Below are 26,360 nucleotides of genomic sequence, written 5' to 3'. Positions count from 1 at the left end.
GGGGAACCCAGCAGTGCTATGGGGGGGTGTACAAAGGAGCCCTGGCCAGCAGGAGGTGGATAGGAGGGGCGGTATGTAGAAGAACAGATTTCCTCAAGCTGCTGAAAGGCTGTAGGAGGAAAATGGAGGGGATTGGTTCCTCTATATCAGGGGTCTTGAAACTACGGCCCTACAATTCTTATGCCTAGTCATGTCTATGAATGTCAGAGTTTTACAATGCCTCAAGGGATATGTAGTTCTGCAACAGCTGGAGGGCTGTAGTTTGAAGATCACTGCTCCTATATACTGCCCCCACCCAGTGGCGTTGCTATGGCGGTGTGGTCCGCACCAGGTGACACCCACCAGAGAGGTGACACCAGGGGCCGGGACAAGAGGGGCTCCTATCTCGGGCGCAGTGTGATAGCATTGAGGGGAGCGCCAGTGGGCAGCGGGCTGCTACAGTGTCTTAATTTGCCAACATCTCCTACGGGGTATGCCCGGGTCTCCAGCGCAGTGATTGCTGACACTTTAGCAGCTTCTATCTGTCCCAGCCAGCTGCATCTTAGCAGTGTCAGAGCACCGAGGGAAGTTTCCTGCAGGTTCCTCCTCTGCTTTGGTGTGTCTTATGACGGGACAAGAGGAGGAGCCTGGGAAGGAGATCTCCCGGCGCTCTGACACTGCTAGCATGCAGCTGGCTGGGACAGATGGAAGCTGCTAAAGTGTCAGCAATCAATCACTGAGGTCCCGGTAACTGATAACTGGTAAATCTGTGCTGGGCGCAGGGATCTGAGGATTTGTGCAATAAGAGGAAGGATTTATGCTGAGAGGGATTGAGGTTTTTTTTTTTTTAATGGGAAAATCTGTAGGCTAGTGCCTTGGTATTGGGGTGGGAGTTGTGCGTGTAGGTAGAATAAGGATAGGGATTAAAAAAAAGGATTTGTGCTGAGTGTGGCATGGGTGGGGGAATAAGAGAATTTGGGCAAAAAGAGGGGTTTAATACTGAAAGGGGTATATGGGGATGGGGATTTGTGATCAGAGGGGGGTTCATAAGATCATTTGTGTAAGAAGGAGGGGTTTGGGAGGGATTTATGCTAAAGGGAGGGATTTGTGCTGAGAGGGGGGTCTGTGCAGGGAGGGATTTGTGCTGAGAGGGGGGGGGGTCTGTGCAGGGAGGAGGGAAATGGGGCATGATTTATGCTGAGAGGGGGATCTGTGCAGGGAGATGGGGGGCATGATTTGTGTTGAGAGAGGGGGTCTGTGCAGGAAGGAGGGAGGTGGGGCAGGATTTGTACTGAGAGGGGGGATGTGTGCATGGAGGGGGGAGATGGGGGGATGATTTGTGCTGAGAGGGAGAGATTGGGGATGATTTGTGCTGAGAGGGGGGATCTGTGCAGGGAGGGGGGAGTAATTTGCTGAGAGGGGGTATTTGTACCGGAAGGGGGCATATGGGGGTGCAGATTTTTATTACGAGAGGGAATATTGGGGGGGGGGGGGATTTGTGATGAGAGGGAAGGAGAAAGAGGAATTGTGCTAGAAGGGGGTATATGGGGATAAGGGGCCCTCTGCACATAGTTCTTTAGACAATGGGGGGGGGGGGCGGGGTGACACCAACCCCTAGTGACGCCACTGCCCCCCACCGCCCCTCCTAAACAGGTGTACAGGGGGCTAGGTTACCCCCCCCCCCCCCCCCCCGGGTCTTCCTGGTCTAATGGTTTACATGTACCTATAGTCAAAGATACAACCGGCCCTTTGAGGGCAACCATACTGCTAATGCGGCCCGCAATGAAATTGAGTTTGACACCCATGATTCTAATGGGACACAGATGGCAAAAATAAATCTGCCAGGGGTTATAACCCTCCCTTTTACTTTATCTAAAATGGAAATAAAAAGCTCTGCTTTTTAGTTCTACTTCAAGTTCCAAGGTTGGGGAATAATTGACTGTGTGAAAGTACTGTGTACACATATCAACGTCTTTATATAGTGCTGCATTAGGCGTCAAAATAGCATTGCAGACAGAACACATGCAACTCAGTACGTCACACGACTGCGCAGTCACGTGACTCTAGTAAACACTCCATGGTTGCCATGGAGCCGCCAATACTTTACCATCGAGTCCGGAATTTCGTCACGTGGCCGGCCAGAGCGTACTCGGTCTCTTTCAGTTCACTTCCGGTCCCGGCGGAGAACCCACGTGTGTGCTGTGCTGGGAGGTCCAGGGCTGACATGGGGAAGAATAACAAGAAGGGGAAGAAGCCCCCAGCTTCAGGGGCTGCTGCAGTTAAGGTAGCGAAAGCTCGCAGCGAGGTCCGAGACAACCCTTTCGAAGTGAAGGTGAACAAGCAGAAGTTCAATGTGCTGGGCAGGAAGAGCAAGCATGATGTGGGGCTGCCCGGGGTGTCCAAGTCCAAAGCCCTCAAGAAGGTGAGCCTGATGGAACTGGTCTTATGTTGTATGCTAAAATGTAATGAGTATAGAACGGTTTATGACATTAATTGTGTGTGTATATATATATATATATATATATATATATATATATATATATATATATATATATCTATCTATCCCTCCTCAGCATCCATGCATGTCTATGCACTCTGCTTTTATCACAGATGCCAACCAATTGTAGGCAACCGACAGGTGCAACAGTGGGGCTAGACACTTGACATTGCACCGTAGCAGTGTGAATGGAGCCAGAGAAATGAATGGATGGAGAAAGTAAAGCTCAGTTGTTTGGAGATTGAATAGGCTTCCGTAAAGAGATGGGTTTTCAGGAATCAGCTAAAGGAGCACAGAGTAAAAGATGGCTGGATAGTTTGGGGTAGGGAGTTCCAGACCCTGAAGAAACCCTGGTGGTGAGCAGTAAGGATGAGCTCCGGCGTGTAAGCGTAGAACACGTGCAGAGCCCGCCAGGAAGTCGGCACCCGCGCTGCGCTAATCACAGCCAGGCAGACATTTCCCGATCTCTGCAGCCGAGCATCTGACAATGTCTCCCTGGCTGTTATTAGCACAGCGCGGGTGCCGACTTCCTGGCGGGCTCTGCACGTGTTCTATGCGAACATGCCGGAGCTCATCCTTAGCAGGAGGGGTTAAGAGGACGGTTTGGGTGATATTTTGAGATGAGGTTGTCGATGTAGCTGGGGGCAGAATTGTGAATGTTGTTAGCCTAATGTTTAACATTTAAGATGCCATCTGGAGCCAGCAGAGGGGTTTGCAGAGAGGGTTGGTAGACAGTGATGCTGCCAGCAAGCTGTCACTGTATTTGGCCAATCATAAGCCGCTGAGGCATTCCCCCGCCCTGCAGCCTCACGTATACATGCCACACATCTGCTGCTTATGATTGCCCAAATACTGCAACAGCTTCCTGGAGGGATCACTCGGTTCCACACTAAGGCCCCATACACACGATAGAATCTATCCGCAGATAAATCCCATCGAATGGGTTTCTGCGGATAGATTCTATGGTGTGTACACTCTGGTGGATATTTATCCGCGGATATTTCCGAATTCCAGCAGATAAATATTTGTCGACATGCACAGAATATCTATCTGCTGGAATCGGATCCCACGGATGGATCCGCTCGTCTGTACAGACTCACCGGATCCATCCGTCCAAAGGGATTCCCCGCACGCGTCGTAATGATTTGACGCATGCGTGGAATTCCTTATATGACAGCGTCGCGCCCGTCGCCGCGTCATAATCGCGGCGACGGCGCGACACGTCATCGCCAGAGGATTTCGGCGCGGATTTCAATGCGATGGTGTGTACACGCCATCGCATAGAAATCTGCAGAAATCCTCGAGAGGATTTATCCGCGGATACGGTCCGCTGGACCGTATCCGCGGATAAATCCTCTCGTGTGTATGGGGCCTAAGATCAGAACACGCATGAGCTCATCCCTATTGGTAAGGTTGAAGGAGCAGCCATGCATCACCTGCTGACTTCTGTTATTGTTTAGTCATTTCAGTCATTCCATTTCTTCATTTTAGTTCCTACTTCTTTTCTTATCCACCATGGAGTCTCCCTCCTCCTCCTCTTCCTCTTCCCTTTTCCTCCTCTTCCCTTTTCCTCCTCTTCCCTTTTCCTCCTCTTCCCTTTTCCTCCTCTTCCCTTTTCCTCCTCTTCCCTTTTCCTCCTCTTCCCTTTTCCTCCTTTCTCCTCCTCCTTTCTCCTCCTCCTCTTCCTCCTTTCTCCTCCTCCTATATTATTTTGAATATAAATTCTATGAAGGTGAGTGTGACAGATATGCACAGTTCACATTCCCTGAGAATATAAACTCCAGGATGTACAGTAAGCTGAAAGATATTTTTTGGGTGGACTGATCCTTTTTAAAGGATAACTAAAGAGAAATAAAACAAAATAACAAACATGTTATACTTGCCTCCACTGTGCAGCTCGTTTTGCACAGAGTGGCCCCGAACCTGGTCTTCTGGGGTCCCTCGGCGGCTGTCTCGGCTCCCCCTCGCAAGAACTTTCCACCTTCATAGGAGCTCTCTCGCATGGTGGAAAGTCCTTGCGGGCGCACTCCCGTGATACAGCCGGCGGCTTTAGCTGCTCACTGTATCACTCAGCCCGCCCCCCCCGGCACGCTGTGTCATTGGATGTGATTGACAGCAGCGCAAGCCAATGGCTGCACTGCTTTCAATCAACCAATGAATGAGCCGAGAAGCCTGCTCGTTCACGGTGCGGGACTTTCGAAGGGTCAGGTAAGTAAACGGGGGCTCAGGGGGGGGGGGGGGGCGCTAATGATGAGATGTTTTTTCACCTTAATGCATAGAATGCATTAAGGTGAAAGAACACAGACCTTTACAACCCCTTGATTCTGTGTGTGTGTGTTTGCATGACTGAGCTGCTATGGTGGCAGAATCTAACTTAGGGTTTAGTGTTCCTTGTAAAGCACTGTGGAATTTACTAGTGCTATATAGTAAATGTAACATAAATAAAATAAATGGAAATGTTTATTGTATTGTAGCGCAAGGAAACCCTCCTGAAAGAATACCAGCAGAGGGGGAAGTCCAGGATATTTACGGATAAGCGATTTGGAGAATATGACACCAAACTCACTCCAGAGGATAAGATGATGAAGAGATTTGCAATGGAGCGACAGGTAAAAGGAGACATGGAGGAATGATATTTGGGGTTTTCGTGTAGCGTTACGTAGTAGATTAGAGGACTCAAATAATGTTGCACAAGAACATCTCCAAGTAAAATCATCGGTGGACTTCAGAGCCCCATAGATAGCACTCTGAGGATCTGTGTCAGTGGTGCCGACATGAGATAAATCATTTATTTCTGACATTGTTTATTATATATTATGTGGTAAAGAAAAACATCCTGAGTGTGTCTATTCCCCACTGGAATATGCTTTCTGAATGCACCTAGGCTTTTTCTCTATAGCTAAGAGAGATATGTCAATGGAAGTATACACATGCACCTTTTGATTATTATAACTTTAAACAGACAACCAGGAAACAATGCTTACATGTTACAGATACAGTACAGCCAGTTTGCATACGGTGAAGTTGCATCTATTCAATGCAGACAAGTACATTTTAACTTTAAATTATTAAAGGCCACCAACTAGTGGGCATATAGAGAGATGAGACGTTAACATAGAAATGGTGGGCCCTAAGTGAGAAGAAGAGATGAAAGCTGTGTAATGGGGCCCAGGTTCCCTAAGGACCACCACCATGTGAATAAATGGTAGGGTGTTACTCGTATGTGGCTGGGAGTCAATTTCGAAACGCACCATAATGTGTCTAGGTATATAAAGAACAAGTGGGACTCGGTACAAGTCAATATAGAGAAATCGCATTTAGTATATGGCATACCAGTGCCTCCAACACTCATAACATGTTAACCCCTTCACACTGACATAACACATATCAGGCCTCACGGAAGTCTTTTTTTTTTTTCTCGGTGGGGCCGCATATATGTGTATCTCCCGTTGTGCTGGGAGTGCACTGCACAGTGCGCTTCCAGTACAGAGACTGGGGGTCTCGCTGAAATCCCCGGGCCCTGTACTATTGATCGGGACCCGGATTGTCTGATTCCAGGTCACCTGATCCCTGTGGTAGCCTCTGATTGGCTACCACAGTGATCAGTCACTGTGAAGCCCACCCCTGTGGTTTTTATTATTTATTCCGTGAATGGAGAGGAAAGATACAATGGGGGTTATTTACGAAAGGCAAAAATCCAATTTCCACTACAAGTGCAAAGTGCACTTGAAAGTAGATAATAGGGGGACATGCAAGGAAAATAAAAAACAGCATTTTTAGCTTGCACATGATTGGATGATAAAATCAGAAGTGCTTCACCTCATTTGAGATCTACCCCTCAGATTTACAGCGACTGCACTTTCAGTGCAATTTCAAGTGCACTTTTCACTTGTAGTGGAGAGTGGATTTGCCTTTAGTAAATAACCCCCTATGTATCTTTCTGTTTCCTTGCAAAAAAAGAAGGGGGGGGAAAAAGAAAGAAAAAATACATAGATCAATGTTTGATCTAGGTCAGTGCAGGGTTAATTTTTTGGGTCAAAGGTCAGGGTCAGTATCTTTTGGACAGGATTTTTTTTATTTTTTTTTTAAATAACGTCAGTGTGTTTTTTTAATGGACAAAACAAAAAATGCACACTATTGGTTCTGGGCTGTACTGCAGGTACAAATAACATACACATATGTGGTATCGCTGCCATCGTCCGGTAATAACAATAATAAATATACAGAATTTTTTTAAAGAATTAGTAGAGATCCATAACTATTTAGTACCAAATGAAAGCCCAACGTGTCCTAAAAAAAACAAGGTATGATGCACAAAGTAGTTATAATGGCATGTACAGTTTTACTAACCCATTGCAAAATTGTGCTTGGGCATTTTGATTTGTTTTACCCTTAGGCGCGAAGGGGTTAAATGATTAAAAAAAAAAATCTTGAGTGTTATGGAGGCTACCATTGTTAACTTCTCTGATTATGGTGATCTGAAAGCTTGTTGTCTAAAGCCTCGTACACACGATCGGATTTTCTGCGGACAAAGCGTAGGACTTTAGTCCGAAGGGCATTGACCATGAACTTGTCTTGCATACAAACGGCTAAGAATTGTCAGCCAACAAACACGAAACAACATGTTTTTTCAGCTCTTTAGCACCACCATTTGGGCAACTTCTGCTAATGTGGTGTTATGGTGAGCATTGCTTCTCAGTTTGTTTGTACTTTGGAGTTTTGTCTGAAAAACTTGTGTACACATGCTCGGATAATCCAACACACATTTGTAGGCAAACAATTTTAAAGCATGCTATCCCAAATCTGTCCGTGGAAAATCTGACCGTTGTCCGATTGAGCGTACAAACAGTCAGATTTTCCGACAACAGCCTGTCATCAAACAATTCCTGTTGGATAATCCAATTGTATGTACGAGGCATAACAGCCAGGCATCCATCATTGTTGGGCTTGATCAGCAGGCGTAGTATTTTTTTCACAATAGAATTGCTTGGAGTGTAAGGTTGATATCAAATTAACATTCCTCATTTTCATCTTTATTCATTATTTTGGACATGTTTCATTTTCATAGAGAAATGTTAACAAGAAGAATGTATACAACCTGAATGAAGAGGAGGAATTGACTCACTATGGACAGTCTCTGTCTTTGCTGGAAAAGCTGAATGACCCTGTGGATAGTGACAGTGATACAGATGAACAGGGGGCGCTATCAGGTGAGTAATGACACCCAGGGCTGCAACTAACGATTATTTTCATAATTGATTAGTTGGCCGATTTATTGTTTCGATCGATTAATCGGTGTATAGAGTGTGGTGTATAATTGAGTTTATATGTAAAGTTAAAAAAAAAAAAAAAGCAATTTATTCTTAAATATTTCTATACGCAGGGATAAATATAAATGACCAACTATATGGTTAGGGAGTAAAATCTTTAATCCAGTCTGAGAATAACAGACAGAAGAGATCTATACTATTAAAGGAGATATATACTGTATACACTATTAGATGTTGAATCTGGTAAATATCATCAGACTCAGATTTTTTTTTTTATCTAATATATATATATATATATATATATATATATATATATATATATATATATATATATATATATATATATATATATATATATATATATATATATATATATATATATAGAAAAAAAAATTAGACTGTGATGCAGATTTTTAAACAGAACTGTAATATATTATTATATGCTGGCCATACAAAAACAATGTCTTCCTTCAAAAACAAATGTCATTTTAAGAACGTTCGTTCGATTTTTCTAATCGTTAGTGGGATCAAATGGTTTGTTTTTTACCACAGTGACGGGAAAATTTAGAAATAATAGAAAACTTCTCTTTCAGAGAGTGTATGTGGTTTTTGTTCAGAAATTACATTACATAACGTTAAAAGCAAGTCAAAATTTCAAACATTCTTTCATTTTTTCGTATGAATATTCTCATCTGAAAATTGATCCATGTGGCCAGCATAAGGCTCGGTATACACCTATGCAATTTGCTTTTGATCAGTATATGCAGTGCTTTTTGCTGTGCGTTTTTAGATTTTTTTCCTCGCGTGATTTTGCTGCAATTTGCATTTTAGCTTTTTTTTTTTTTTTTTTTTGGGCAGATTAAAAAACACAAATTATTGCAAAAATGCACTACATGCATTTCTGCAGCTTCTCCATTGAAGTATATTGAACCATAAAAGCACCGTTTTGCGTTGGAAGAAAAAGTCCTTGACGCTTTACAAAGCATAGATGTGAACGTTAAATGAACTGTAGTGCGTTTCTGCAAAAAGCACCAAAAAACACATGGGTGTGAACCAAGACATTTAGTAACATAATAACAAATATAAATTAGCCATTCATAGTACAAAAAGAGCAAATAATCGCTACTTTAAGGGGTTCCTTTTTTTTACTGTGCAACAGTGAAAATAATATTTACAGTTGCGATTATTTGCTCTTTTTCTACTATAAAGGGCTATTTTTTTTTTTTTAACCCCATTATATTAATGGCCGATTAATCAATTATGAAAATAGTAATCGCTTAATTTCATAATCGATTAGTTGTTTCTGCCCTAATGACTATTTAATGTGAACATCTGTGTTTCTTAACCTCGCCTTCGCCCTAACCCCATCCTCCGACTAATTCTCCCCCCTGGTGTTTGTACATCTAAGGTGCTGTCACAGACTCATTTAAGAGAGCCTGCCTTTTCCACCCAGCAGCTCCATTCATAGAAGCTATATTACAGCTTCCATAAATGAAAGAAGAACTGAGCGGGGGAGGCGGACCTATGAATCGCCTGCCTGTCCATTTAGAGCTGTCGTTTTTTTAACAGTTTTATTGAAATGTATCAATCTGTTTACAAAAAATAAAATTATAGGAGGTTAAGAATTGGCGTTTAGTGGCTTTTCACATTATCGTTGTGACATTCCAGCTCTTATCCAGCCACAATTCAGCCTCTCTAGTGTATTACACCATTGCTCTTTTTTTTGCGAGCCATTTTTCAAGTACTGAAGAAGGGGAGTTCTTTCTCCTGAAATGTGTGGACTGTATCTGATGCTCCTAACCAATGTTTTCTTTTCTTCATATCTTTTTTTTTTTTTTTTTTTCATATTACAGCTGCATTGACAGCTTCTCATTTTGGTGGAGGGGGGCTTCTCAGGAGGAAAGGGCCCTCTGAACAAAAAGAGGAAGAGCAAGAAAAACCAAAAACCCGTAAAGAGCTAATTGAGGAGCTGATCGCTAAATCAAAATCTGAGAAGGTGTGTGCTGTTTGAAATGGAATAATTTTTTTTTTTTATACGTTAAATTTTACTTTAAGGAATAACGTACAGCTTTTTTTAAAGTTGCCTTGTTGCATCAGAAAAAAATGAGCCACCCTGTAAAATAAGTTTTGTACCTGACATTCTATTGGGAAGTGTGTTAAATCTGTGTTCTGTTTAAGAACTGCAGGCGACGTTACTGACAATTTCAGGTGTTTCAAACAGTGTATCCCCCTACTGTGCACTATGGTTCTTCCTAGCAGACCCTCTATCGCACAGGTGTCAAACACAAGGCCCGCGAATCCGGCCCTTCAGACCATTTCATGTGGCCCTTGCACCTCTCCTGATCCTGCAGCCTTCCTCTGGTCCTTCTCCAGACCCTTACTTTCTGCTTTCAAGCAATGCATTCAGCTTCTTCCCAGCAGCAGCATAAAGAAAGGGGGGGTATACTGTGATATAAGGGAGAGTGGGGGACTCAATTTCTGATGGTAGGGTGGCTCTTGACATCTAATGTAAGCGGAGGGGATGCGCTGGACATCTAATGTTACTGATCAAAAATTTTCTGTTCGATTAATCGTTTTTTTTTTTTTTTAATCGATCGCCTAATTTTTGATTAACTATAACGCACATACAGACCCAGCTACTTTTAGCTGATCTCCTTGCAGGCTGATTCCCAGTGCAGCCACCAACCACTGGAAAAATGGATAGCAGGATACAAAAAACACACAAAGGCAGCGCTCGATGGGAATAGCATTAAAACTTTTATAGTGTTCAAGTAGGTAACCAAATAAATATTGCACTGGAGATAAAATCGCTGTAGCTACATAAACTGTAAAAATGGTGCGAGTAATACCAAACTGTACCAAAAGCAGTCATAAAAACATATAGCTAAGTATGATACTGGTATAAAAATGTGTACAAAGATACCACTGCTGAATCCAGATGAGGAGAGGTTAACATCAGTCCGTCGGCATGTAGATGTCCCGTGAAGGGAACTATCACAACTCCCAGTGGATGGTTGTAGAATCCCAGGTTGATAGAGGGAAGTGTAACAGCCCTTGCATGTGGCAGATAGTGAGGTCCCGCCGGCATGCAGATATGAAGGCACAGCAAAGGAGCCCTTCAGATGGACACAGCAAGGGCCGCCGGTGTCCGTGACGTTACTGGATCTCCGAAGGAACTCCCTGAAGGCCCAGAAGCTGGCGGAGAGGTGAGTACCAATCAAAAGAATTTTAATCAATCAAAAAGATTTTGATCGATCAAAAAAATTAAAGATTAATCGATTAATTAAAAGTTAATTTGCACAGCCCTAAATCTTACATATACAACCGGCCCTTTTGAGGGCAATGATAACAATGGAATTGAGTTTGACACCCCTGTCTATCGCTACAAAACAAAGTAGTGATGAAGCCACTGGCAGGAGAAACCACAGCTCCCAGCAGGGGACGGAGACATCTGATGCATTTGGAACTGTTGTTTAGTAGTGTGTTTCTAGTTCTTCAAGAGCAAAGCTTTAACTCAACACCCACTTTAAAACTAAATTATAAACGTTCCTCTTTTACAGGATGGCTCGCTGTTCTTTATTTTTTATTCATGGGAAGAGGGTCACTTTAAGAGCTTTAACATTTTTTACATTATCATATTTTTACTTGAACCAATCATACAGACACATATCTTAGTTTTTACTCCTACACCTTGTTAAAGTGCATAGTGTACAAACCTGCAGCAATCATTCCATCAGATCAGTGGAAGAGGATTGCCACATGTGAACCCAAATTTTTTTTCATATATGATCCCAAAAGGAGAATTCCCAGGAAAGTATTTAGGAAATCTTCTTGGAATTATTATTCTGATCACTGTAGAAGACACCCAATGCAATCTTTCACCATTCACCCCAAACTAACTCGCCAGAAATAACATCTGGTCATGTTCTAAACCAGCAAATGCACTCCATATCAAACTCCAAGGAGTCACTCTCCACACTGCTCTTCCTAATGTACCCTCTCATATATTCACCCGCTCAGGTAAAACACAACCATACATGGAGTTGGGGAGAAAAGGAAGGAAAATCTTTATGGTGTAAAACTGTTTAAAATTTCCACCATTTATTAAAATCATTAAGAACGCTCATACTTCATAAGTGTCATCCCGACAATAGGGTTACAACGCAAGTAATTGTGTGCCTATCGCCTCTGGCTATAATCCCAAATCTGCGGGTGTGATGCAGGCATGTGCGGTGATGTCCTATTCGTTTTATCAATCAACATCCTTACGGAGCGGAAGGACGCTTGACGCTGCCAAGAATTATGTACCCTGCAGTGTATTTTCCTTAGTAATATATGAGGGATTGGCAGGCAGTGAAGCAAGTAGCCCATCTTTGCCAGGTTGCAGATGATCACCCTGCTGCTAAGATTTGGTCAGATGTCAGAGATCTGTGGGGGGTAGAAGAATCAAATCCTACCTTGCTTCTTAAAAAAGTGCGATTTATTTTTTATTTTTTTATGTGTTTTATTTTGTGGTGGTGTTGTTTTTAATATTTTTTTGTCTTTTAACAGAGAGAGAGGCAGAGTCAGAGAGAGAAGGCCATGGTGCTGACGGAAAAACTAGACAGTGACTGGAAAGCTATACAGACATTACTTGCTCACAAGACTCCAAAATCTGAGAGGAAGGCCGAACCTGAAAAACCAAAGGTGAGCTGTGATGTAAAAGATTGTACTGCAATGATACTTAGCGGGATAGCTGTAAATCCAGGTGTAGGAAAATCATTCTGCATGTGGTCCTTCATGAAGCCCTCTTTGTTCCCAACAGTAGCCAGAAGTTCATATAAGGCACTAAACGTACAGATGTTATAGGTAGGTATAAGCAGATCTGATTAATGTTGGCTCCGTTCAGCTAATCTTTTCTTACTACTGATTTAACATGCCGCCTTCTGCACTGTGTCTGTGTGGAGGTAGACATCTTCGTAGAGAAAAAGACTTTGCTGGTGGCAGTTTAGAAGTGCAGGTTTGACCGTTTGGGCAGAGATGACTAAAGTGTCACTTTACGCACAATGCATACTCGGTGTCACCTGACGGGCAGTAGTGCTTAGTTACAAGTTTCGTGCTGGATGATCTACATTACATTATCTTTTTGTTTATGCCTATTACGTCTACTCTCTTCACTTTTATCTGAAGTTTACATTGCCAGAACTAGAAAATAGTCATTTGTTTTTGTCATGAAATTGTAAAGCCGTTTATTTTTTTTTCAACATTTTACAAAATAATTTGTTCTCTTTATTTATGGGTTGTGTGTATTGGATTTCTGATTTCACAGCCTGATGACTATGACAAGATTGTACGAGAGCTTGGATTTGAGATGAAGGCTCAGCCCTCAGACAGAATGAAATCAGAAGATGAAATTGCTAAGGAAGAACAGGAGAGACTACAGAAACTAGAGGTATGGTAATTGTGGTACCCCTGCTTACCTGTAAAGTCATGGATTCCATTTCACTCTGACCGCTGGGTAAATTCCAGAACTCTCAGAAGATGACTGTATTTCCACCTATGTCACTTCTATAATATCAACTTTAGACCAATTCAATCAACTGAAATTTCTTGCCCAATGCTTGGCTAATAGTTACCCTCAATTAGACCCCCACTGCACCAGATAAATGTAGCTCTTCAATTGCCACATTTTTGCAAATGGTGTGTTCCTGCATGGTGATTTGTCCTTTCTTGGAACCAATGGTTTGATGCTCTTAAGAACATTTGTCAGCTGTCTTTAAGACCTGATCGGATGCTTCTGTTAGGCCTGATTCACACCTATGCATTTTTTGTGCTTTTTGCATTTTGCAGATTTTCACTACAGTCCATTTAACATGGTTTCCTATGGAACACGTTCTGTTGTGCAAATCTGCAAAATGCACAAAAAATGCATAGGTGTGAATCCAGTCTTGGGTGGTATGGAGGATGTTGAGGCGGATAGATATGTTAAGCTGTTCCTCGCCTTTAAAATCTTTTAGATGAGAGATCCTTGTGCGCTGGAAATTTCCTACCCCTCCCACTTTGTCTACTTGGAAACATGCAATTGATGCTGTCCTGCCTTTATACTGCCCCCCCCCCCCCACTAAGGTATCATAATTAACCGTATCTTCCTGTTAATGCCGGACCTAATATGTGTGGGTTTCTTCATGTTTTAATTGGTCTTTCTTTTTGACTGAGTGTAGCTTTTCTGTGACTACCTTTTTTTTTTTTTTTTTTTTTTTTTATTATTTATTGTTTTTGCACAATAGCTGCTTCTGTTTTTGTTGATGCGGTGCTCTTGATTAGGTAGCTGTTCTACCTCAATTTTATAACCTGCCTATACTCCTTTGGATTACTGAAAGGCCTTGCACTGTATAACTGGATTTGATCTTGTTGGTTGGTTGTTTTTTAACTGTTGTATACTTTTACTTGCAGGCCGAAAGGCTACGTCGAATGCGAGGGGAGGATAAGTCTAAGAAGAAGTCCAAACACATCTCTGCAGATGATTTAATGGATGGGTTCATATTGGATAAAGATGATCGCCTCATGCTTTCTTATAAGGTAAGCATAAATGTATAATAAAAGTGAAAATGCTTAAGCACTAATATGAATATTAAAGTCCGGTGGTAATAAAAAAACAAATGATTTCAGCTGCAGTCATTCAATGGTGATCTGATAACCAAAAAATAACTATTAAAATTAATAATGATGCGCTAATAACAACCCTCTATTATTGCACAGTGTGTGTGTTGCAAAGGTAAAAATAAATAAATAGGTCCTCCGTGCTACAATATAAATAGCAACCTGTGGGTAAATAAATGATCTGTGCTACAATATAGCAGCCTGTGATGGTAAAAAAGTGCAATGGTACAAAAAAATGCTCTGAAAACAAGACACTGAGAAAAAACACCTAAGAATGTGAGGACTGTATAGATTCGCTATACATGACTGAGTGTCTTTATGCGCTGTGTGCTGGCCAAATGTGAGTGGAATCACCTGCAGTTTAGAAGCCCTAATATTGCTTTGTGGATCTAGCATTGCGCAATAATTTGTTCTCTTTTCTTCCTACATGTGAGAATTACACAATCATTTTACATGAGCACCATTGAAAACAACATAGAAAATTGAGTTACATCTGAATACTTCTTGACGGATTGACTGTGTCCAGGACTGTAGCTCATCAAAACAGACAGTTAGTGAGTCCCTAGTGTGAGGTGGACAGTCTTCACATTCTTAGGTGTTTTTTCTCAGTGTCTTGTTTTCAGAGCATTTTTTTTTTTTTTTTTTGTACCATCACACTTTCTTACCATCGCAGGCTGCTATATTGTAGCGGATCATTTATTTACCCACAGGTTGCTATTTATATGGTTTTATTGTAGCACGGAGCACCAATTTTTTTTTTTATATTTTTACCTTTGCAACACACACACTGTGCACTAATAAAGGGTTGTTTTTAGTTCACAATTATTTATAATAATAGTTTATTAAATGTATGCTTAGCCTATGTAGTGACCAGTATTTAAAGAGCATGTTTCTTTACTAAATTATTGTTTATACAATGGAACAGCTTCTGGAGCATCCATGCTTGGAACCTCTTCCGAATGACTAAAAAAAACATTGCTTTGCTTTTTTTTTGCACACAGGATACTTTATCAATCATGTTGATAGCTTATTCATTGATGTCTTGGATCGGTTTCCTTACTGTTTTTATGAACTCGGAGCATTATGGGAGTTCTAAAGAGAGGGCACCACTGGAGCTGTTTTTATTACAGCGTCTTTTCTTTAGGCAGATCTTCAAAACCTGGCAGATAGACATAGTCACTAGACTGACTTTTATTTTTCGGTTTACATTTTGGCTTGGATTTTGGAGCTCTGTAAAACTGTGTGGTTGAAAGCATACCCTCCAGCCATAGCCTCTTATACACTCAATATGCACTCAGGCCTTCCCCCTGCTACATTGCAAGAGCTGTAATGTGGACATAATGAAATGTATTCTTATAATCAAGCTGCCATTTGAAGTAAGATTATTATCTCTTCATCCTAGAGTGCATTACACACAGCCATATAAAGTTTCTGAAGTGGTTATAGTTCAGCTGTCACATTAACAAAAAAAATAAAGCCTAGAGGTGTGTTTGCATACATGTAGCAGCTTTAATTTCTTCATTTTATCCCTAATTCTGGACTGTACTGAACCAGCAACCCCATTTTTATGACAGAACTTTCCTGTCCCTCTCTGCCTTTCATACATTCCATTTTGGCCAGTGAGACTTGGAAGGGAACGGACAAGGCCTAGTAATGTTCAGAGGTCTCTGAGCTTTTCCCATTTAGAAGGTGCATAAGCATGCAGTAAGCAAATAAAGAAGCTTTAGAATGTGCAGGCCTATTTGGATCCATGTGGAAAAAAAGCTTATATGTTTAAATAAATGGTACCTGAGCCTCGCAGAAGACTCAAGGATGCTGCAAGGTTTTGCCTGTAACGTGACCTTTGGGTGCTGGACCCTGCTTAGTGGAATCCTGGACACCGCAGAGCTAAGGCTTTCCTGCAGGGTGCTATACAGATCCAAGGAAGTGGACCCTAAAACTGAAAGGGTACCCAGTTCTTTAAGGTCCCCAAGTGACGGAACCCGTCGTGATGGGTGAAGATTGGGCTCTTGGTTTCTAAGGCTGCCCTGGACAGGTAAGTGAAACCCCATATTTACTTATTGTTGGGTGCCCCAGTGATTGTAACAGTCAAGCTAGCTAGAAGCTGGACACCTGTGTGCGATGACCAAAGGGGGAGTTTTGGGCTAGATGTAGGTGTTTGCAAAGAGTACCCCTTCTTTTTTTTTTGTCTTGGCTGTTTTTTCCTGAATGGATGGTTTGCGCACGAGTGTGCGCCATTGTGCATCTTGGTTCGTTATGGTGCACGTGCTTTCGCCAGAGTACATGAGTATTCTCGGCGGCCATGACGCATGCGGCCTCGCCACATACGCTGTGCGCAATCGGAGCCGTGCATGCGCCGTAGCTTGATATTGGCGCACAAAGGTTCGTGTCATGTGTGAATACAGCCACGTGCCTTTGTGCAGAGCGTCCTGGTGCACAGCCGTCTTATTTAAACAGAGCATGGCTGTCATTTGGTGTTTCCAAGGGACAGCTGTGGGACACAGTGCAGGCTCTGAACCATTCACTTTTAGCAGTTCATTTCTCCTTAGCCAGGTCACGTGAGCAGCCTTTATCAAACGGGATGATCTGTCCTTAGCTCTACTCGGGTTAGAGGACAGAATTGTTTGCATGATTGCTTCCATCTCGCAGGGTAGCAAGAAGTGTGACAGATCCTCCTCCCCTAATCCTTCTAACTTGGAGCAGGAATGGGTTCATAATGGGAAATGCCAAGGACTCTGTGGAGGGCCTAGCAGATGAGTCTGCTTCTGGGCAATCTGGGCCAAAAGATGTACAGTTAGTATCAGCCTCTCAGTCGCATAGTCTTTTGATCCAGACTCTTACAGAGATTGTTTTTCTGCCTTTAAGTTACCTCCCGCAGAGGTTTGAGCCCCCCCCCTGGTCTTTTGGGGTCCCTCAGGCCACAAAGGACTTTCCCCTTGCACCCACCGTTGGAACAGGCGGTGTATGCTGATTGGGAGCATCCTGACAGGATTTTCATTCCTCATATTCCATGGAGGAAAAGTTTGTTAAGAAATGAAGCATGCCAGCCGTAGATGCGACAGTCTATTCCTTAAACAAGAATTTAACTTGTCTGGTGGATAACACACAGAGCTTTAAGGACCCTGTTGACAAGAAACTGGAGTCACTATTAAAGGCTTCCTTTTCTTTGTCCTGTTCAGTTATTCAGCCAGCTGTCGCAGCAATTACAGTCTGCCAGCCAGGGGTTGTTTTTTCACCTTAATACATTCTATGCATTCCTTGGACGTGGTCCGGGCAGTCAGTTTATTTGTCTAGATCTGCAGAGATCTGAGGATCAGACTCGTTTTTCCAGAAGGACCCAAGAAGGGGCAGGCAGCTTCCGTTGCCAATTGGGTCTGCCAGTTGGTCATGTAGGCCTATGGTCTGAAACATAAAGCTCCTCCCTTCAGGATGAGAGCTCATTCTACCAAGGGTGCAGGAACCTCCTGGGCTTTTCATCAGGCATCTGTGGCTCAGATTTGTAAGGCTGCTACCTGGTCTTCAGTGCATATGTTTACAAGATCTTATCAGGTGGATGTTTGAGCAGCCAAGGATTTGACTTTTGGCCGTAGTATACTACAGGCTGCCGTATAAAGTCTGATGCTATTTTTGTTTGTCAGGATGCCTCCCTCTCCTCAAGGCTATTGCTCTGTGCCATCCCAGTAGGTAATGAATATTAGCCTAACTCTGTCTCGTGATGTATGATAAAGAGAATAGGATTTTTTTTTGTCATACTTATCTGTAAAATCCCTTTCTTTGAATACATCACGGGACACGGAGGTCCCTCCCCTCTTTTGAGGACTCTGTGCTTGCTACAGAACTGAAATACTTCCTGTATGGGAGGGGTTATATAGGGAATCACTTCCTGTGTCCATTCACATAGAGATAGGCTAATATTTATTACCTACCGGGTTATACACTAACTCTGTGTCCCGTAATGTATTTAAAGAAAAGGATTTTAAAGGTAAGTATGATGGGGGAAAAAATTCAATAAAAAAAAATAATTCATGTGTTTGGTTGATAGTTAACCACTTGGTTTCCAGCCCATAGTCAAAATACGTCCTGTTTTTAAAGATGGATATCTCAGTAACGGCAGCAGCTGCTGCCACAACTGAAGTATCCATCTTTAGTGCCGACGGTCCTGTACACGATAACGGCGGTCTCCGCGGCGGATTTGCCGCGAGATCGCAGTTATCGGTGGCGGGAGAGGGCCTCCCGCCACTTACCGGAGCCGTCGGTAGCGGCGGAGGAGATCGGGACTGTTCGGCAGCTGAGCGGGGACGAGACTGAAGGAAAAATCTCCTTCACCCGTCCCCATAGCTCTGCTGGGCGGAAGTGACGTCAAAACGTCAGTCCCGCCCAGCGTCTTAAAGCAACATATTATTATTATTTTTTTTGTCATTTGAAAAAATTACATTTCCAAATTTTTTTTTTTTCTTGCATTTTAGTCTAAATATGAGATCTGAGGTATTTTTGACCCCAGATCTCATATTTAAGAGGACTTGTCATGCTTTTTTTCTATTACAAGCGATGTTTACATTCCTTATAATAGGATTAAAAGTGACCAATTTTTTTTTTTTTTTTTTTTTTTCAGTGTAAAAAGTAATAAAATAAATAAGAAAACAAAAAAAAATTTTTTTTAAAGCGACCCGTCGAGCTCGCGCGCAGAAGCGAACGCATACGCGAGTAGCGCCCGCATATGAAAACGGTGTTCAAATCACACAAGTGAGGTATCGCCGCGATCGTTAGAGCGAGAGCAATAATTCTAGCCCTAGGCCTACTCTGTAGCTCAAAAAATGCAACCTGTAGAATTTTTTAAACGTCGCCTATCGAGATTTTTAAGGGTGAAAGTTTGACGCCATGCCACGAGCGGGCGCAATTTTTAAGCATGACATGTTAGGTATCATTTTACTCGGCGTAACATTATCTTTCACAATATTTAAAAAAATTGGGAAAAATTTATTGTTGTTTTAATTCAAAAAAGTGTTTTTTTTCCAAAAAAAGTGCGCTTGTAAGACCGCTGCGCAAATACAGTGTGACAAAAAGTATTGCAATGACTGCCATTTTCTTCTCTAGGGTGTTAGAAAAAAATATATATATAATGTTTGGGGGTTTTAAGTAATATTCTAGCAAAAAAACCGGTTTTAGTCTCGTAAACCCTGAATCTGAAAAACGGGCTCAGTAATCAAGTGGTTAATAACCCTCCTGACTTTACTCTTGCCTTAATACATCTGTGCCAGGTTGATTTGGATAGAATAAAGTGTGATAACTGTCATAGTGTCAGTTTTCATGGGTATTTAATTTTTTTATTTTTTCATTTGTAGGATGGGAAGATGAATCTACCAGAGTCAGAGGAGGCTGATGAAAAAAATGGAGACATGGATAAAAAGGAGGAGGATGAACCTGTAACAGGGAATGAGGGTAGTGAGGCTGATGAAGATGCAGCAGATGGAAGTGAAGAGGAGGAGGAGGATGATGATGGCAATGAAGAGGAAGATGATGAAGGCAGTGATGCTTCAGATAATTATTCTGACTTGGAATCTAATGCAGAGAGTGCTGAGGAGGATGAGGAAGAAGTAGTAAAACCCACAAAAAAAGAAAAACCCAAGCAAAAGAAAGCCATGGAGGCAAAATCTGAATTGCCATTTACATTTGATGGTAAGTCCCTATTTAATGAGGGCTTGGCACAACGCTGTGGCTTTTGTTAATTTATTAACTACATGCTGATGAGGTTTAATATTATTATTATTATTATTATTATTATTATTATTTTTTTTTTCTTAAGAGACGTATGGGATTTTTATTTTTTTTCCCCCATAATCGTACTTGCCTAGGTGAATGCAGCATTGGACTGATGCTGCAGCTGTCCCCCATCATCTCTGCACCGAGACATCGAACACCGCCAATGGCTTAGTTCTCACAGCTCCCTGAGCAGAAAGCTGCCATTTGTCAATCGGCATCTCTCCGCTCTGCTCCTCCACGCTCACTTGAGCGCTGAGCTGTGGAGGGGCGGGGAGCGGCTGTCTCAGCGGGGAGCGGAGATGGGTGTCCATCCAGACACCTGGCGGATCCAGACTTCTATTGTCATGGTGACACGGTGACACAGTGCCTGGACTGATTCCAGTGACGTCAGCAGAGAGTGGACTTGAGACCGCTCTCTGCTGAAAACGTGTCACAGGAGTGCTAAGCGATTTTTACAAATACTGCAGCTGCTGACTTTTAAAATAAGGACACTAACCTGTCCAGGGCGCCCGCGATTTCGGCACCCAAAATAGACCCGTCGCTCAGTCCTCGCATCTTGCCGCCGCCATCTTGGGTAAGAAAGTCATGAATTAAAGCCTTGCGGCTTCACTTCCGGGTTCCCTACTGCGCATGCGTGAGTCGCGTTGTGCAATTCAAATGGTCTCTGGTGTCTTCTGGGACCCGTGTGTCTCCCAGAAGACAGCGCGGGTGGGCGGGAAGTGACGTGGACGGTCTATGCCCAGAAGTGGGTGCAAATACCTGTATTATACATGTATCTGCACCCCCGCCCCTCCCCCCTGAAAGGTGCCAAATGTGACACCGGAGGGGGGGAGAGTTCCGAAAAAGCGGAAGTTCCATTTTTGTGTGGAACTCCACTTTTAAGAGAAGCCCAGCCAAACAAGCTCAGGACTTCCCATTTAATGGGAGCTTAGAAGGGACGAAGCCTTTTGCCCAGGAGGCAGGGCATTTCATTTCCCCAAAACCTCTTTCTATAGTCCTTCTTTTTTTTTGGAGTGCCATGTCTAGGACATGAGGCCGAGCCTTGACTATCCATGTGCAATATCTTTTATTGTGTGTCTTACTTTTCTGTGGCCCTTAAAATGTACAAAGTTATATTTTTTTCTTCTCTGTCAAAGGCACAGAAGGTTTAGATTCTTGAGAGTAGAAGATAACCTTAGGAAATGAATATGTGTTTATGGTGAATAAATATCTTTTACTTTCTGTTTCTTACTAGCTCTTACACTTATGCTGTCTCTTACGCTTATGCTGTCTCTTACGCTTATGCTGTCTCTTACACTTATGCTGTCTCTTACACTTATGCTGTCTCTTACACTTATGCTGTCTCTTACACTTATGCTGTCTCTTACACTTATGCTGTCTCTTACACTTAAGCTGTCTCTTACACTTAAGCTGTCTCTTACACTTAACTGTCTCTTACACTTAAGCTGTCTCTTACACTTAAGCTGTCTCTTACACTTAAGCTGTCTCTTACACTTAAGCTGTCTCTTACACTTAAGCTGTCTCTTACACTTAAGCTGTCTCTTACACTTAAGCTGTCTCTTACACTTAAGCTGTCTCTTACACTTAAGCTGTCTCTTACACTTATTATGGCCATAGACGGTTCGAATCTCAGACGGTTCATTCAGCATGAACAGGCTGACATTCGAATCGTGTATGGGCAGGGTGAATGTATTAACTTGAGTACTACTATGCCTAAATTAGTTAGAATCATCTGCATCCTCCCAAATGAATCGCTTAGTTCTAGCTGGCCTTGCTGTCATTTTCCATGGCTACCCTGAGACAGACTGGTTGCTTTAGGGCCTAACAGACGGTTTTTATTTCACAAGTTGGTAAGTGAGGTCTTTGCTTCTTAGTCTGTAACATGTAAGCTGCAGGGAATAATATCTTGGTGAAATTCAGTGTCTACATGTCTTAGTTATTGGTTTATTTATTTGTGTTTTATGGCATTGTCAGTTCCCGAGTCCCAGGAGAGTTTCCAATCTCTGCTGAGAGAGAAGACCACAGAACAGCAGATCGTCATCCTGGAGAGGATTCAGAAGTGTAACCACCCGAGCCTGGCAGAGGGGAATAAGGCCAAGTTACAGGTAAGACCTATTGGCCAATTGTAGATCTTCTGAGAATTTACAGAGGCCCTTCTGTATGTGGGTATTGTTGGCACCACAGCAGTCCATAACGGGGAAAAGTACCATAGACCTGAGAGAGAGAGACCCTTGTTTAAATAATTGCTGGAGAGCAGGGAGAATCGGACAGTTTAATTTTAGGCGACAATCACATAGAAAGGATATTGTATCACAGCCCGTTTTTATGTGTTAATCCATGCAAGCGTGGTCAGTTGTGTGTTGCCATTGAAATCAATGGGCATCGCTGCTGAAGCACCTGCAAAGCGCTTCTGCAGTGGCGCTTTTAACCCTTTATTTGGCTGCTAAAATTAGTTGCGCTTTACTGCTAATGCGCCCCAGTGTGAAAGTAGCCTTAAAGTTAAAGGGGATGTAAACACTTGTGTTTTTTTTTACCTTTAATGCATCCTATGCATTAAGGTGAAAAAACTTCTGGCAGTGACCAGCCACCCATTTTACTTAAGCCCCTTCATTCACTCTGTGGAGATGTTCAGGGGCCCAGGCTCTTGAGTGGATAGATTGATAGTAGCGCAACCATTGCCTCCTGCTTCTGTCAATCAATGTAAACATCCCTTGTAATAGGAATCAGTGTGACGGGTCCTCTTTATGGAGAGCTGTGGGGTCAATAAGACCCCACATCTCTCCTCCAGGCTTACAAGCATGAAATCGGTGAAAAAAAAATCACTGATCACATGCCGACGGCCGCAATTGCGGCTTTGTTTACTTCCGGCTACCATAACGTCGCGCCCGGGCCTCCGACGGTCATAGAGATGACTGGTGACCATCTGGTCACCAGTCATCTCAATGCTTTCCAGGCAGCGCCGACCGATTCGCTCTCCGGGCCCCCGATGACACGGGAGAGCCCGGAGAAGCACCGGATGGCGGCGGGAGGGGGGGGGGGGGGGGACGCTGCCTATAAGAAACGATCAAGCGGCGGAATGGCCGTTTTGATCATTCTTATCGTGCACAGAATTGGCGGCTGAAGACGGCGATATCTGAATGATGCCTGTAGCTGCAGGCATCATTCAGATATCACCGCACAAAGTCGAGGACGTCATATGACGTCCTCCTGTGGACAAGTGGTTAATAGAAATAAAAAGCAAAACTTTTTTCTGTATAGATATAATTTTTTTATTTTTTTTTAAATACAGTTTTTCCCCTTTTTATCAGCTTCCCAGTGAATGGGTGTGCCGCGGGTGCGTGTTAGGACAATTCTGATCTTTGGAGGAGAGCAGGCTGAATTCCCAGCATAGCTAGAGAATTGACCAGGCTGTGCTCTTCTGCTTAGCTTGGTCAGTTTTTAATAGGAAAGCAGAGGGACTGGCAGGAACACCAGAAATGTCACATAAAGGAAGCAATACAAAGAGAACAGGATACTTTTTCATACAAGTACATGGTACAGCAGGAACATATTCTGCCAGTTGTCATTGAAACAAGCATCCCATTGGAAGATTTCCACACTTGTCTGGTTACAACTAAAAATTATGAACTTCCCGGACACTATAAAAAATTGTGAATCCCCCAGTGGGGACAAAAATAAAAAACCTGACTGAGGATTTAACCCTTTCTTCATAATTAAATTAATTTTGACTTTAGATACACTTTACCCTTCATGGTGGAAGACCTCTGCAATATATAAGCCTTGCCTACAGGAGGCTGGACACCAAGCAAAAAGTTATTCCTTCACTATGGGTGTATGCTTTACCACAGACTGATGGGATATTTACATTTAGATGATCACACACACACACACACACACACACACACACACACACACATATATATAATATAAGCCCCCGTTCACATTGGAGCAACTTGTCATGTGATTTGACAGGTAAAATCGCATCACATGTTGCAGCCTATTGCCGGCAACCACTCTGTTCGCACCAATTTGAAGTTGCACTAATATGCGGCTTTGAAATCGTGTGATTTCAGATGAAGTTGCTTGATTTCAAAGCTGCAATCAATGTGAACGGGGGCTAAAAGTATTACAGTTCCCCTTTAGAAAACCACTGTGTCCCATAACTAGGCTGGAAGTTTGCAGACAGTCTGTAGCGTTGCCTTTCCCCAACTTTTGCTCTGTATTGCTGAATTGACAGCTGAAAAATTATTTGTGTGCGAAGTTTTCTTCTTCAATTTTTTTTTTTTTTTTTTTTTATAGAAATTGTTTGGTTTCCTCTTGGACTATATCATTGAGTTGGCTGAGCAAGAAACACCGGATCTGAAAACCGTTGACAAACTGATTCTGTAAGTAATTAACTTCTTAGAGGGTCGCATAGTATTTTTGTACACATTTGCTTTCTTTATCGTAGTCAGCAAAACATATTATTTTTTTTATTAGTGAGGTAATTAGGAAAAAATGCATATGCCGTATTTTTTTCGACAAGCAGGTGGAGCTATCGATCTCTTTCGCTCTCAAATAATCATTTTTAGGCCTCTTTCACACGGGCGGCTGTTCTGCCGCTGTTAAAAGCATGTTTCGTTATTTTGAAATTTCAAGACTCCAGGTACAGCGATCACTTGCGGTTCTACATCGCGATTAGCAGTGTCTATGTGCGTTTACATGCGGCTGCGTTTAGTTACAGTGGAACATTCTTGCCATTTCAGATGTGTGTTATACTCTACATTTAACAAGAAGCACAACCGATGTCCTACTGCGCATGTGCGAATCGCGCTTCGCTTTGTGAATGGGCCGGTTGCGGGTGGAAGGAGGGGAATTTAACTTCTGGCTCAGCGGACTGAGCCAGAAGTGGGAATAGGTACCTGTCAAAACCTGGTACCTGCGCCCACCACCAAAAGGTGCCAAATGTGGAAGCAGAGTGGGGGAGGAGGCTTCCCCTTTTGGGTTGAGCTCCACATTAATACTTCTGCCATTACAAACCACAGACACATTTTTGCTTAGATTTCTCACCCCTAAACTTGTGGTTATTACTGTTATAAAGGCAATTTTATTAGGTATGAGTTGCCAGCTCTGCTTGTCTGTAAAGCCGGTAGGGAAGAGCATAAAAATCATAGTGAAAGACCTGACATAAAATAGAGACAAGAGGAGAAACATCATATTATTTTTCTTTCTGCAGGTTTCTGGTTCCTAAAAATGATCCAATGAATCCAAAAATATAACCAATGAAATAGCAGCAGATATGTTTTAAAATTAAAAAGAAGTTGCTTTAAAATCTTCCAAAAGCATGTGATTTTCTGAAGTGTTATTGTTTAAAACATTTTTCTCTCTTTTATGGCAGGCCCCTTTACAGCTTGTGCCAGATGTTCCCAGAGACGGCAGCGGAGTGTGTGAGAGAGGCCCTGCGGGATATCTCTCATACTTTGGATGAAGCAATAGAATCCAAAGGCCGGGCTGCATTCCCCGCTTTACACGTAGTATGTAGTCTCAGCAATTATTTATTATGATGCAGCATGGGTGTGACTGCATCACTTATATCAGTCTACACTGGCCTTTAAAAAAAGATGCATTTGCTTTCAGTGGTTGTGGTGTAATTGTATTGCATTTCCCCGTGTATAGTATGGAAATAATCTCTGCAAAGAATCTTGGGATAACACCATGGTCAGATTTAAAGGGGTTGTAAAGGTACAATTTATTTTTTTTCCTAAATAGCTTCCTTTACCTTAGTGCAGTCCTCCTTCACTTACCTCATCCTTCCATTTTGCTTTTAAATGTCCTTATTTCTTCTGAGAAATCCTCACTTCCTGTTCCTCTGTCTGTAACTACACACAGTAATGCAAGGCTTTCTCCCTGGTGTGGAGTGGCATGCCCACCCCCCTCCTTGGACTACAGGAGGGTCAGGACGCTCTCAACGTTGCAGATCGAGAAAGGAGCTGTGTGTTAGTGGGTGTCCTGACTCTCCTGTAGTCCAAGGGAGGGGGCGAGCGCGACACTCCACACCAGGGAGAAAGCATTGCATTGCTGTGTGGAGTTACAGACAGAAGAACAGGAAGTGAGGATTTCTCAGAAGAAATAAGGACATTTAAAAGCAAAATGGAAGGATGAGGTAAGTGAAGGAGGACTGCACTAAGGTAAAGGAAGCTATTTATGGGGGGGAAAAAATTGTACCTTTTACAACC

The 26,360-nt window shown here is 42.6% G+C and overlaps 1 protein-coding gene across 1 annotated transcript in view; it reads left to right on the top strand.

Moving 5' to 3' along the window:
• Positions 1–2,119: 2,119 nt before the first annotated feature.
• NOP14 (NOP14 nucleolar protein) overlaps positions 2,120–26,360 on the top strand; it is a 48,925-nt gene continuing 24,684 nt past the window's right edge. The window contains exons 1-11 of the mRNA XM_040335338.1: positions 2,120–2,401; positions 4,951–5,085; positions 7,545–7,686; positions 9,600–9,742; positions 12,298–12,432; positions 13,055–13,177; positions 14,179–14,304; positions 19,728–20,061; positions 22,120–22,250; positions 24,445–24,530; positions 25,523–25,658. Of these exons, the coding sequence (XP_040191272.1) occupies positions 2,204–2,401; positions 4,951–5,085; positions 7,545–7,686; positions 9,600–9,742; positions 12,298–12,432; positions 13,055–13,177; positions 14,179–14,304; positions 19,728–20,061; positions 22,120–22,250; positions 24,445–24,530; positions 25,523–25,658 (1,689 nt within the window). The 5' untranslated portion in view covers positions 2,120–2,203. The remainder of the gene's footprint in view (positions 2,402–4,950; positions 5,086–7,544; positions 7,687–9,599; positions 9,743–12,297; positions 12,433–13,054; positions 13,178–14,178; positions 14,305–19,727; positions 20,062–22,119; positions 22,251–24,444; positions 24,531–25,522; positions 25,659–26,360) is intronic.

This window comes from Rana temporaria, chromosome 1, assembly GCF_905171775.1.
Source record: "Rana temporaria chromosome 1, aRanTem1.1, whole genome shotgun sequence".
Classification (NCBI taxonomy): Eukaryota; Metazoa; Chordata; class Amphibia; order Anura; family Ranidae; genus Rana; species Rana temporaria.
This window is presented reverse-complemented; position numbering and strand designations above follow the sequence as displayed.